This window comes from Periplaneta americana, chromosome 2, assembly GCF_040183065.1.
Source record: "Periplaneta americana isolate PAMFEO1 chromosome 2, P.americana_PAMFEO1_priV1, whole genome shotgun sequence".
In the NCBI taxonomy this organism is placed as follows: Eukaryota; Metazoa; Arthropoda; class Insecta; order Blattodea; family Blattidae; genus Periplaneta; species Periplaneta americana.
The window spans coordinates 172,730,874-172,745,989 of record NC_091118.1 but is presented as its reverse complement, the minus strand read 5'-3'; the positions used below and the strand labels follow the sequence as shown (position 1 = coordinate 172,745,989).

The 15,116-nt window shown below is 35.5% G+C and overlaps 2 protein-coding genes across 3 annotated transcripts in view; one reads left to right on the top strand and one right to left on the bottom strand.

Moving 5' to 3' along the window:
* On the bottom strand, nucleotides 1-14,574 carry LOC138694822 (histone-lysine N-methyltransferase EHMT2-like). Its single transcript, XM_069818926.1, has 3 exons — nucleotides 14,445-14,574; nucleotides 10,059-10,644; nucleotides 1-3,806 (listed from the first exon to the last, which is right to left on the bottom strand). The coding sequence occupies exons 2-3, from the start codon at nucleotides 10,632-10,634 to the stop codon at nucleotides 3,129-3,131; spliced, it is 1,254 nt and encodes a 417-aa protein (XP_069675027.1). The 5' UTR covers nucleotides 10,635-10,644; nucleotides 14,445-14,574; the 3' UTR covers nucleotides 1-3,128.
* Nucleotides 13,660-15,116, top strand: part of LOC138694820 (uncharacterized) — a 29,055-nt gene continuing 27,598 nt past the window's right edge. For both annotated transcript variants that reach the window (XM_069818922.1, XM_069818921.1), the window contains exon 1: nucleotides 13,660-14,732. The gene's annotated coding sequence lies outside the window, so the exon portion shown is untranslated. The remainder of the gene's footprint in view (nucleotides 14,733-15,116) is intronic.

Here is a 15,116-nt window from a genome sequence, read left to right as displayed (position 1 = left end):
TTTTATTTGGAGTATGAAAATATTTTCTTTATTATAACTTACAGTACACAACATGATACCTTCATAGAATAAGGAAATATACAGCGTAATTCGTTTGGGTATGTATAAAATAAGAACACCGTAAAACATTTACTGTTGAACTTTATTTCTTGTAACTTTGTGCATACAACACTGAAAGATGGGAGATTCCTCAGAGCTCAACATGACTCCCATTGCGCATCCTGCACAACTCATAACGGTGATGCAATTCAGCCCATGTCCGTTGTAACATAAGAGGGGTGATTTGTTGAAAAACTTGAGTAATTTTTACTCTCAGATCATCAATGTTCCTGGGTTCCTGTGAATAGACAATGTCTTTAACAAAAGCCTACACGAAGAAGTAAGGAGGGGTTAGATCTGGGGAGTTTGGGGACCAAGCCAAGAGATAGCTGCTTCTCGTACTGGGTTTCGCCTGCGACCTCCTGCATGGTTTTTTAACAATGAACCTGTTTCTACAAATGTTCGATACCACAACATTATGGAATCGTATTTAGGTACATTACGCGCACCATACTCACGTCGAAATTCCTTTTAAACTCTTTTAACACTCTCAAATTTAGCATACCAAAGAACACATTGTGCCCGCTGTTGATTTGTAGTAGCAATTTTAATCATCTACGTTTTTTATTTGTCCGTTCAGATTATGCATTGTTGATTGTTATATATGGAAACTCCCATTTTTAATCATAATGATATTATGATATTATAACCAGCAAGAAATTTTTTCCTACTATCATAATAGCTTTATAAAAATAAATAAATAATTTCCACACCCAAACGGATCAGACTGTAATTCCAAACAAATGTTTCATTTTCTTCCACAAAAGGTGATGACTTATATTTTCAGGAAGGACCTTACTCAGTATTTACACAAGTTTAACTTCATTCGTCGTTGTCGTCGCCACCACCGTCATCATCAATCATCATAATCATTATCGTATTTTATTCAACAGGTATCTTTTGCATGTGTGTTTATTAATCCCAACGTTTCGTTGGACGTCCTGTAGCTCCTTTGCTATTTTATTTATAATTTAACTTTTTACGAAAGCCTTAAAGTTTTCATTTGCTTTACGTGAGACATTCAATCATTTCTCTTTTTTTTTAGTTCATTTTTAAAGGAAATATTTGTACTTACACATAATTTTCATACGTATGTGTGAAGTTTTAATGATTATATCCTAAATTACTATTTAATATTAATATAGAAACATAATTATTGAAAGTTAACGATTTAAGATTGCAAAAGAAAATATTTCTCTATTGAGATTAATTTAAAAGAATATCATTTTGTGACTATTTGTGACCAGCAGCGAATGGAAGGACGCTATTAAGATGACTGCCAATGTATGTACGTGCTCTACCAGGTAGGTCTCAGAATGGAACCCACTGCCGACATTGTCGGAGTGAAAAAGAAACACTTGCTCACATTCTGGGAGCCTGTCCTCATGGAGAACTACTGAGAAATAGTCGTCACCACAAGATTCGATCCCTCCTAGCATCGGTCCTACGAAGAAAAGACTACCAAGCAGAGGAGGAGGTCCATGGTTTGTCCACAAATGGATCTACAAGGCGCATTAACATCATCGCTATCCCGACAAGATCAACAAACGGATTCATAATTGATCCAACTGTAAGGATGGAAACATATGAAAATCAACCTGCTGACGTACATCTGGAAAAATGCGACATATACGACCACACTATACCATATTATAAGGAAAAATATCATCTAACGTCGATCAAAGTTATTGGATTACTGATTGTGGCTAGAGGGACCATCATAAAAAGATTCGCGCATTTTTGCAAGCAGTTTGGTCTAGGACAAACTCTTGTCACTGAAATATCTCTGTCTGCAATGAAGGGATCTATAAAAATCTTAAGAAACAATCTCTACACGTAAATAGATTGATCTCATTCCTATGGCGATCTGCTCATTTAAGTTGGGTCTTGCAACTAGTGCTAATTAGACGACTGTGTTCACCTAATAGCAAATAGATACCGTACTAGGAAATTTTATGTTTTTTTTTCTGGAATTAATGATCTTTTGTTTAGTCGTCTTCAATTATTTATGATTGTGTTATTTCTTTTTCTTTTCCTTCTCCATTGTTTTTTTTTTCATTATAATTGTGTACCTACCATTTACTCAAAAAACAATTTTTTTCTAGGCAGCCTTCATAGCGAATAGGGATTATAAAGAATGGACACTTCGCGTCGATACCTTGGATGTAGCCGGACTGATTTCAATGACCTTCAAGCCAGCTAGAGCGTGAGATTCTGCTTCCTCCCTAGAGTTGGCGCTGACATCACACCAGCTAGCAGTCGACACAGCGGAAATATAACACATATAATTAATACTTCTAGGTACATTATGTACTCAAATAAAATAATTTGGATCCATAAAATAATAAATCCGTCATTAACTGTAATGTCTAGACTCTAGAGTTCCTTTATAATGAGAGTTGAGACGTTGACCTCAACAACAATTAAAATATGTAATGATTTGATAGCACTGAAAATGGAAAAACAAAACTCTTATGAGAAGTAAAACCATATACCTATATTATATTATATACAAATATTAAACGAATTTGATACATAATTTTATAATGTATTATATTATTTTATAATATAATTTATTATATCTGAAATATAAAAAATTATTATTACAACTAGTTCGTCACTGAGAAATAAGGAAAAGCTGTTAACTTGAATTTATTTGAAGCAAAGCGTTACTGGATTATGCAATAAAGTAGGCGATGTTTGAATCCTGTGTCTCAACTCTATACTCAATTATTATCTTAGCCTATGCTAGATTACACTAACCTCTAGCGCTTGAAAGTAGAACTAAACGCTGGCGCACAGAGAAACGAAACACAGGAAAATTCGCTCAGTGCCCATTCTTTATAATCCCTATTTGCTGGCCTTCACTTGGAGGAAGCTGAATAAAATTCAAAATAATATGTTTTCTTGTGTGTGTATGTCTCGGTCTATGTGCACGTGTGTGTCTGCATCTGTGATTGTGTGTCTGTAACATTCTTTTATTTCGTTTTATCTAGATTTTGAGAAAAATGTAATATCCACTTCAGTAATTAATTGACAAGTGACTTTTTAAGAAAATTGACAACATCTAAATGGTTTCCATTCGATGCAAGATCTATTGGTGTCTTGTTTTGTTTATTTACTGATTCGATATCTGCTCCTTGCAGAACCAAAAGCTTCACAATTTGCAGATTTCCGCGGGAGGCTGCCCTGTGCAGAGGAGTATTGTCGCCGTTATCTTTCGAATCTACAGGCACGTTACTTTCCAAGAGGGCAGTTACGGTTTCTGTGTGGTTGAAATGTGCTGCGAGATGCAAGGGGTAATATCCCAATTCGTTAGGTACGTTAACAGCAAGACCGCCGTGAAGTAGAAGTTCACGAACAATATCAGCATGTCCTCCAAATGCTGCCTTATGTAAAGCAGAATAACCGTACTCATCCTTCAAATGTATGTTAGCAAATCTGTCCATAAGCATCTTAACAATCGGCAATTTCCCACGCATGGATGCTAATATTAGGGGTGTGTTCTGTGAAACATCCAGAGCATCAACGTCTACTCCCAAGTTAAGAATAACTTCGGTAACTGTAGGATCACCCAATGCTGCAGCCAGGTGTAGAGGTTTCCAAATATTCTCTGAGATGCTGCTGTTCACATCCAAATCGTATTGCGTAAGGTATGTGAAGAATTCTTTCAATTTCTCCGTCTGAGGAACATCATCCTTAGGCACCTGTAAATATGGATTATATAATAAAATATGGAATCTGATATGCCTGTATCTCATTTCCATCTTAATGAGAGTTGACAAAGAGTCACTAAATGTATGGTTTTAACTGAATTTAAGAGAGAAAACAGTTCAAAATATAAAATCGCCTGCCCAGGAAAACAAAAACAACTTCAGTAAGTATTAAGGAAAGGAAATTGAACATACAACCTTCAAACATATACAGAGTGTTTAAGAAGGGTTATAATAATCTTCTTAGGGTGGTAGGGCAGAACATTTGGATCTGTTTGAAATGAGAAATGCGTGGCCCTGAAGCTTCCTTTCAGAGTTATGTCATTGTAAAAGTTTTAATCCTTGGAGATAGGCAAGTTGCTTAAAATTAAAGGCCCTTTTATTCTGTAGTAATTGTATTCGTGCAGGAAACAAGCAGGCAAATACAGTAGAGCGTCTCGTTTAGGCACAGTGAAAACGTAAACAAAGTGCAGGTAACGTGTGTGGGGAGGACGAGCCATACGATAAACACGAGGGATGCACAAGGTTTTAGTTACAACATTTATAGTGAAGCATTAATTGAATTTATATTTTCCAAAAACACACAAAACAAAAGAACACAAATTGGATAACTTTATCATATACACATTTTAACAAACAAGCAATTGTAATGTCGAAATAATTCAATATAACGATGAAAGAGTAATGGAACGGAGAAAAATTCTCTCCGGCGCCGGGATTTGAATCCGGGTTTTCAGCTCTACGTGCTGATGCTTTATCCACTAAGCCACACCGGATACCCACCCCGGCGTCGGACAGAATTGTCTCTGATTAAGTTCCAACTCATGGGTTCCCTCTAGTGGCCGCCCTCTGCGCTACGTCATAGATGTCTATGAACATAGGACCGAAGTCCACACATGTGCTGAGGTGCACTCGTTATGAGTGACTAGTTGGCCGGGATCCGACGGAATAAGCGCCGTCTTAAATCACGAAGTGATTTACGCATATCATATATATTATTTTAATGTACCGCAGTACATATGATATTTCCATGCAGATATTCTGCGTCATCATACGATGAAAGAGTAATGGAACGGAGAAAAATTCTCTCCGGCGCCGGGATTTGAACCCGGGTTTTCAGCTCTACGTGCTGATGCTTTATCCACTAAGCCACACCGGATACCCACCCCGGCGTCGGACAGAATTGTCTCTGATTACGTTCCAACTCATAGTTCATAGACATCTATGACGTAGTGCAGAGGGCGGCCACTAGAGGGAACCCAAGAGTTGGAACTTAATCAGAGACAATTCTGTCCGACGCCGGTGTGGGTATCCGGTGTGGCTTAGTGGATAAAGCATCAGCACGTAGAGATGAAAACCCGGGTTCAAATCCCGGCGCCGGAGAGAATTTTTCTCCGTTCCATTACTCTTTCATCGTATGATGACGCAGAATATCTGCATGGAAATATCATATGTACTGCGGTACATTAAAATAATATATCAATATAACGAATCAAATTTGCTACTTACATGATGTTGCTTTCAAGCAGCATTTTTTACGGTCGTGAATTTCATCCTCTGTATGACTAACATAATATCACCGTCTTCTGTGGCCAAATTAACAAAACTATATTAGTCTGAAGTGACAACATTATTTCCTAAACGTAATTATCTCTTCTCAAAGTTCAATTTATTCAGTCACTGTACCTGACCACTTCAGACCAATATACTGTAGTTTTGTTAATTCGGCCACAGTACACGGTGATATTATGTTAGTCATACAGAGAATGAAATTTATGACGTGAAAAGTGCTGCTTGAAAGCAAAATCATATAAGCAGCAAAATTTGATTTGTTATATTGAATTATTTCAAAATTAGAATTGCTTGTTTGTTAAAATGTGTGTATGATAAAGATATGCAATTTCTGCTCTTTTATTTTGTGTGCTTTTGGAAAATATACAGGGACATCATTTTATTTTTACTTCAATTTTTATTGTACCTGAGTTTTTGAATGTACTTCACTCCCACCCCTTCTACTAATGAAGTTCAACCGTTCTCCACACATATCCAAGACCGCATATACAGTCATAGTAGCCTTACCGTTACAGTACGTTCCAAAAATATGTTCGCGTTTTCCAATGACGAAAGAGCTTTCAATATTGCATCATTTTCACACGGGTACTGTCGTCCATTTGCCTACGTCGCATTCCGGTTTTCCCCACCAGCTTCTATTCGCCTCTCTGTAAAGGCTGTCTTAGCTCTTTTCTGAGAACATTAATTTCTGTTAGGAATTGGACATCTACGTAATATTATACCCATACAACTGTTTAAAATAACTAAATAAAAGGGCCTCGTTAAGTAATTAACTGTCACGTGATTTCCCTCCTTTCTACGATTCTGCGACATAACCACTTGGACGGACAGTAGATAGCATGTTTGAGTAATTTTATCTTTTCGAATCGAGCAAAAGTGAAGATTGAATTTACAGTACGTAAGGTACTCTTTTACAGAGTAGGTACAGAATTATTTCAACATGAGTTACTAGTACGAAGGACGAAACTGGTAATTGGAATTATGCACATTAGAACTGAAGCCTGTATCGAAATGAACCGCCACCATTTTGAAAAATGTGTTTAAATATCCATATTATGATTATTTTTCAATTTAACTTCATTCTCTATAGTGTACGCTAATGTGCTGTAGACAGTATAATATACACTGCATAATGAATACGTCCGTATGGACAGCTCAGTTCGTGAGTAAAAACATTCATTGTTAATACTATACTGTATTCTGATTAAACAAAACCTAATGAAACTTATCAAACTCAAAAGAGTGATATTTCCTAGTTTACGTAAATGGATGAACTACTTTTCTTCCCTCCTATACCTAATAAAGTGATTTGTTTGTATATTACGCCATCGAACTCCAGTCGTGGAAGGGGGTAGAAACCGTTGATCCAAAGGTATAGCCAGGTTAATATCAGAAATGTTAGTAAATATAAAATGATGTCCCTGTAGTTTCAACTAATGCTCCGCCATAAAAGTTGTAACTAAAACCTTGTGCATCCCTCATGTTTATCGTACGGCTCGTCCTCCCCCCACACGTTACCTGCACTTTGTTTACGTTTTCACTGTGCCTAAACGAGACGCTCTGCTGTATGTAGGCGATATAGGTACATTTGAATTGTAGGCAGTAGCGCTCCCCATGAGTCAATAGTAGGGTAATACATCCTCGTCATCTCTCATTCCGAGTTGTAGTCTGTGCACATTGAACGTACCAACATTGTTCGTTCTTCCTTCAGGCTAATAAGTAATGGAGCGGCGGCAACGGAAGAGCGCAACATGATAAGTTGTTTACATTTCATTTATTATTTACTAAGACACTTGAATGTGTTTCAGATTGGAAATATTGGTTTCATAGCACGAAACAAACATTGTACAGCATTTTATACACAACAAAATTCAGAGCGGTCTTTACGTTTGTTTTGAATCATACATTTTACGATCGTGTCGCACTTCTCACTTGTCACCATTCCATTATGCTAATACCAAACTTAGCTTAAGTTGTCTATTTGTTCAGAGTGCACAGTGAACTCATTCCAATACCACTTGGAGGGAGTACACTGACGTGCATTATGAGTACGGGGAAACCAGAGGTAATAATCAGGTTGTTTTACGTATTTACCAACAGAATCACAAATTAATGTGCTTGTTGATTCCTGCACGACACAGATACAATATACACCAAAAGGGAATTTAATTTCAAGCAACTTGCCTACCTGCGGAGGCTAGCACTTTTACAATGACGTAGCTCAGAAAGAAGGTTTCGACGAGCATGCATTCACTATCTCAAGCAGTTCCATATATCCTGCCTTACAATCCCACGAAGTCTTTTTTTTTTTACAATCTTTTTGGAACATTCTATATATTCCAGTGTACGGATAGGCAAACTGAGTCTAAAATATAGAACATTAATAACTCTTCGATCAAACTAGCTAGCTAATTATATCTTAATAAGCATATAAATAGTATTTCCGGAAAAACAGTACGTACAACATTTTTCAAATCTTTCCTCATGACTTATTACCAGTTTCATTTTGGTGCAGAGGTTATCATCTACCCTATACATATACACACATCAAAATATTAATACACTAATAATAATAATAATAATAATAATAATAATAATAATAATAATAATAATAATAATAGATTTAATTCTGGTAATAGCACAAAATTTATGTTCTGTTCCTGAAAGATAACAGGTAATAACAAAGCTAAAATTGTCTTTCTTACAGTAGCGGCCGGTGATCGAAATCCTCGGTGAGGCCAGATGCAACTAGTTTAAGTGCCTCCGATAGGAAATGTTTATTTATGATATTAATTATTGTTATATTATTAATATCATGATTACTGTATTATTATTATTATTATTATTATTATTATTATTATTATTATTATTATTATTAGCATTATTATTAGTTTATTATTATTAGCCTACTATTGATGAAAAATAATGTCACTCACCAAATAAGCTGTTATGCTGTGAGTTTCAGTGATTGTTTCAGTGTGATGAAGCAACCCACATTAGGTGTTGAAAATCCCCTCCATTCTGTTCTTTTTATTTTTTTCCCCTTGACAGCAACGAACAAGGCCAACAGAGAAGTTTATTTTACACCACATTACCACTTAACCATTTATGTTACCCATACCAGGATGCAATAGAAACTCGCGTTTTAAGATTATCTGTCAGAAAAATTGTCAGCGATGTCGTAGGTATCTCGGTAGACTCTCTCTTTATTTAAAACTTCCTTTCTTTCAATATTATTTCTTCTTGAAAAAAGGACACTTTAACAATGAATTAACTGCACCAGCATTATTTCTCGCATTTGTTTCTGTTTATATTTTCCCGAAACACATAACAACATTGGCCCAGATTCATTACTGTACTACGAATTACAATAGTACAACACCCTCGCTTAAGTCATAAACTGAGACATAAGGGGAGGGAATAGTGTGGGTCTCTGCCTGCCAAAGAGCTGGAATTTGTGTTATTTATGACCTATTTAGGAAGATAAGTCACCATTGCTATTCCCACCCCACTCTACCCTTGAGGCCGGCTCATGGATGTGAGGAGTGAAACCTGACCAGGCCACGAGGCCAGACGAATTGTGCCTCGGCTGCAACGTTTTAAGCGCAAGCTCAAACCCCGCGAAAATACAGGAAATTCAGAAGACAGACCCGGCACGAACGATTCTGGCCTCAGGAGTAAATTTTACTGCGAAACAGGTCTATATACATCACAACCAGACCCGGCACGAGCGATTCTGGTCTCAGGAGCAAATTTTACTGCAAAACAGGTCTATATACATCACAACCAGACCCGGCACGAGCGATTCTGGCCTCAGGAGTAAATTTTACTGCAAAACAGGTCTATATACATCACAAAGTTTTAAAATGCTTCTACAGTGATATATGTTTCATTCAAATAACTAATATATTATATAAAAACACAAAATTTGATTTCTGTTAAGCCAAGTGACTGAGGTCCGGCCTGACTTGCTTCAATCAATCAGCCGCCACTGCTTTCTTAGAGCATGATTTGTGATAAGTTCAGTACCAAATTTTTAGCATTTATACTTTGTTCCATAATGTCTGATAGGCGACGTAAATATTACCGGCAGAGGAAGAGAGCAGTATAATTGTTATTCGACCAACGGCGGAGGTCTCATTCCACGCTTGTCTTGAAGTTTGGCGGGGGTAGAACGCTTCAGACCGCCCAACTTCAAGATAAGCGTACAATGAGACCTTTGTCATTGGTTGAACAGTAATTATACCACAGTCTAATATGTACAGTCACGAAGCTCAATATGCATCCATAGACAGTTGCTAACCACTAGGATCGCTACCATCGCCTCATTACAGACAATGCGAAATAGTACCTGCACAGTCTATTGTTTCTAGTACCCTCATAAACTTCGTGACTACGAAGCTCAATATGTAGTAAATATGCATCCATAGATAGTTGCTAACTACTAGGATCGCTACTATCGCCTCATTACAGACAATGCGAAATAGCACCTGCACAGTCTATTGTTTCTAGTACCCTCATAAACTCAAGCTTCGTGACTATATACTAGACTGTGATTATACTTCTCTCTCTCTCTGCCGGCATCATTTACGTCCCCTGTCAGACATTATGAAACGAAGTACTGTACAGAGAAGTGAGAGACAGTTAACTTGCTATGAATGAAATAAAACTTACAACATTTTTGCTGCAGACTTTTGTCTCGCATTTTCCTATTTCTTGTTCCAAAGTCCAAATTTGCAATTTCGCTTCAATCAATTTTTCTTTTTGTGCTATCAACTTTTCTTCTATTTCCCTTAGTTTTGCTTCGTTTGAATGCATTCCACTGCTTATTTTTTCTTCAAAATCCGACCGTTTTATTTCCTCTGATTTCAGGTCTTTGGACAAAGCGTCAGTTTTTTCTTGTGATTGGACAGCACAGGAAGTTGTCATAGAGCACGTGATATTACGTAAATATTGGTTTGAAAACAAGAGTTCTAACACCGTTCCCATCGCTTCCTTTTTCTTTTGCTTTACTGTATAGGAGATGTTTTTCAGTTCTTCTTCCCTGACGTGCCATTTAGATTTCTCTTCTTCGAGCAAACTCACGGGTTCTTTGCATTGTAACTGTGTTAGCAACTGCAATTGCAAAAGTAAATGTCCAAGACTGTTCTGCACATTCGATGAAGCTCCACCATTAGTTGTCACATATGGGATGGGGGTTGTAGGTATAAGAAACAACCCTGTCTGTATCGGTTGTAAAGTAGTAGCCATTTTGTACAATCTGTTCAACAAAGAACAAAATGAATGAAATCCACATAATGATATGCTTTTAAAATATAGTCAACATCATGAATTGAAAATATCATTGGTGAAAAAGTTCGGTTAAAAACGGTGTCTCATGTACAGTCTTAGAAAAAAGTTTTGTAGCACATATACTTTATAAGTCCCAGAAAGGAGGCAGTGCGCATGAACAAACGACGAGCAACCTGGTTCACAAGAGGACTAGTTGAGGTTTGTTTCGTTGTATGTCTGATCATGCGCAATGCCTCCTTTCTGGACTTATAAAGTATCTGTGCGACACAACTTCTTCTAAAACTGTACATCAACATTTAGTTCTTGCTATCCTTTTGTAATTACAGAAAATAATTGTCAGTTACAGAAAAATCAAGTAATGTATGTGATATTTGGCCGATAGTGTTTTTAACAATCTTACCGATGTTACTGGTAGACCTTGTAAGTTAAACTTACAACTCACGTGCGGTAAGTAAATAAATCAAATCAACTTTTATTTATTTATTTGAAAGTAACTATCAGTGTCGCGCACCATTATGTGCTATGAGGAAATAACTAATTGTCTTATTAAACCTGTACTCTTTCTAAATTAATTCATTGTAATGGAGATTTGTAAGAAAACAGGAATTGATGTAGATAAGACGTAAGCGTGGAAACCATTTCTGACGACTCTTTCTATTGCTCTGAGCGCCATTCGTGGGGTCGTGGCTGAACGCGAAAACAGCGAATATGGATTATAAAGAATGGACACTGAGCGAATTTTCCTGTATTTTGTTTCTCTGTGCGCCAGCGTATAGTTCCACTTTCAAGCGCTAGAGGTTAGTGTAATCGAGCATACGCTAAGATAATAATTGAGAATAGAGTTGAGCCACAGGATCCAAACATCACCTACCTTATTGCATAATCCAGTAACGCTTTGCTTCAAATTTATTTCGAATAAATTTTATTCAGCTTCCTCCAAGTGAAGGCTGCCTAGAAGACAAAGCTTACCATAAAATTGTTATTATAATGGGGGGGGGGGAAGTTAACAGCTTTTCCTTATTTCTCAGTGACAAACTAGTTGTAATAATAATATTTTATATTTCAGATATTATAAATTATATTGTAAAATAATATAAAACATTATAAAATTAAGTATCGAATTCGTTTAATATTTGTATATAATATAATATAGGTATATGGTTTTACTTCTCGTAAGAGTTTTTTTTTTCCATTTTCAGCGCTATCAAATCATTACATATTTTAATTGTTGTTGGGGTCAACGTCTCAACTCTCATTATAAAGGAACTCTAGAGTCTAGACATTACAGTTAATGACGGATTTATTATTTTATGGATCCAATTTATTTTATTTGAGTACATAATGTACCTAGATGTATTAATTATGTGTGTTATATTTCCGCTGTGTCGACTGCTAGCTGGTGTGATGTCAGCGCCAACTCTAGGGAGAAAGCAGAATCTCACGCTTTAGCTGGCTTGAAGGTCATTGAAATCAGTCCGGCTACATCCAAGGTATCGACGCGAAGTGTCCATTCTTTATAATCCCTATTCGCTGGCGAAAACATCCATGGAGTAAAATATGTATTCAAGCATTAACTTATACCGGTATGCTCTTAAGATGTAAGGACAGTTTGAAGAAGAATACACGTATATGTGTTATGAAATAAGTGTTTCCCTTAGTAACTTTAGTTCAACAAGAATTCTCGTGAGGCACAGTGATCAGACTACTGTTCAGATAACTGAGATATTTATGTATAACGTTCATGCCTGTTTCCTCATTATGGTAATTATAATTATATGAGAGACGAATTTTTTCGTCAAAAGTTACATTTATTTTGTAAAATTATTATTATCAACAGTGACACAGTCAGGATTTTAATCGGGAGGTGCTTAAATAAGATGTCGTGCTTTCTAAATTAAAATAAATAATTTAATAAATTATTATCAGCTGGAATGGGATTAAATTATGGCATGTTTCTTTGTTTTCAGATTTTTTAAAACTCATTTTTATTTACCATAATAGAGAAAGACAGTCTGCCAGCTTTCCCAATAACGGGACTGCCTCATTGGACAAAACATAACAAACACACAGATTGAAAACAAAAACAGACCACAAAAGAGAAATGTGGAGAACGAACAAAAAAGGGAAATTAAGTACAGATAATAGCATATACATAACAGGCCTAAACATAGTAAACAAATAGGTTAGACGTTCAAACAAAAGTTCTTCCTTCTTAGGAAACAAAGTACAGGTGGTAATTTAAAATGGCAAGTGATCCTCTGATGGCAAGTTATTATTATTATTATTATTATTATTATTATTATTATTATTATTATTATTATTATTATTATTATTATTATTATTCATACTCTCTTATTTATTAATGGTTTTGTATCAAATTTTTAACACATCACGAAATAAAGCACTTTATTTTGTGTCCTTTTATTTTAATTTGTCTTTAAATCCATAATAACATACCAGCAAGCACACATTATTGAAGTTTAAACGTCGAGAACCACTCACCTTCAGTTCTTTGATGAATCGAATAACAGAAACTATGTCCGAACTGATGCATTTAAAACCTTAACTGAATTTCCATTACGACCAGAAATTATTAATATAAATAAGAATGAACTCTTCAATAATTATTTCCAAAAATTTGGTGTCAAATGCTTTCTTACTGGCTGTACTACAGTGAATATTAGCCATTCACTGGAAAAATAAAAAGCACTTGTATTTGGCAAGGGATTTTAGCACCATTAGCTTCCCCGTAGGCTGCGCCACGGATATCAGCAGAAACACTTTTTACAATATAACATTTAACATAAAAACTTGATCTAAAATTCATATTTTGCATTGTATCTGTAGAATTAAAATGAGCAGTGCAACTATTACAAGATATCTAAATTATGCTAAAATAATTACAGTAGGCCTACCGTTAATATGGCAAATCTTATTTTGTTCGTGAGGTTTTAATACATGGAAATAAGTAATAGGCCTATATCTTTTGAGAAATTAAACAGAATAATTTATTTTAAATTGCTGACACGTTTCCATTAACTATTTTTACATAAACATAAATTTAGTATTAGTAAACATTGTCTTCTGAATTTAAAACATTAATTTACTACGTATGACATTTTTTTTAAATATAATTAATATGAATAGCATGACAACTGAGACAGTTCTTATAAATCTAAAATTTATCTACAATAATGAAATTGTGTCGTCTAGAATCAAACTGCACTTCCTCCAAACTATGAAATATGGGATTAAGGTAGGCTCATGTTTCAGTGCAGGATCTTGCAGGAAATGTGATAAAACGCTCGTTTTGAGTCGAACTGGAATTTTTTTGCCTTAACTCGAGTAATAAAATCACCGTTTGGAGTCTAACTGCACTAGTTTTTCGTCTTTTCTGACAAATCAGATTTTTGGATAAAGTGCAGTTTGATTCTAAGCGACTATATTAGAACTTTTACTATGCAATATTAATGACTTAAAATTAAGTTACGCATCAAGAATAACACAATAAGCTATGAATTTTTCACATAAAAATAATCTTATTAAAATATAGGTAGGCTACGTTTTTTTTTACGGATGGTATATAACAAATTTGTTGCTATTGTTTTGTCATCTGTCGAAAGATAGGCCTGAACCTCACAAGTGATGCCAAGAAGACACCACTTATGAGGCGACTAGGATAACACATTTATAATTAATTAAATAATTGAAATAATAGTAGTATTACAATTAAATATAAATTTTAAGTACTTTTATAATCTAACTTACCACTGAAGCCGATGTGACATACTACTGTACACTATGTAGATCTATAAAATAAATAATGTTACGAACGCTGTGCAACATAGAGGATAATAAATTACAAATATCAAACTGTAATCTTGAGGTCGTATGTCGTAATCATGACCTCTGTTACTGCTTTTATTTCTCTAAATAAGATTTATAATTACTTAATGTAGTTATATTCAGACACTTACCAGGAAAGTGCGAGGATTCTGCCGTGAAATAAACGCGATAGCTTCCTCCAATCAGTATGTAAGCCTATTCGACAGTTCAGTAAGTCATTATGATTTCATTATTTTATAAGAAGCGTAAGAAAGAGGTATTGTGATTGCTACAAGGAGTAGGTTTCAAGATTTTCAGAAAAATATGTTTCAGAATCTCTAATATTGAAAAATGGTTTTGGAGATGCAGACAGTTTGTCTACATACAGCGATTTAAGCAAAAGAAGAGGCCAATTTTGTTATATTCAATATCTATGAGTCCGTGGTATCCCGACAATTTGTCTCGGACAGTTTGTACCGTCACAGTTCGTACCAAGTTTCGAATTCGTACCCGACAATTCGTACCGAATTTTAATCCCCTCGTTAGTTCACATTGAGGTATTCGGCTTGCTCATAGTCATAGGTGCTCGAGGGACTATACCAGCTTTTTTCGAAG

What these genes read in the sequence shown, in the direction of transcription:
- LOC138694822 (XM_069818926.1), bottom strand. Translation starts at nt 10,634, where the DNA reads ATGGCTACTACTTTACAACCGATACAGACAGGGTTGTTTCTTATACCT. An exon ending in AAGTCTGCAGCAAAAATGTT is followed by an intron (nt 3,807 to 10,058) that starts GTAAGTTTTATT and finishes CCATATTTACAG; the next exon opens with GTGCCTAAGGATGATGTTCC.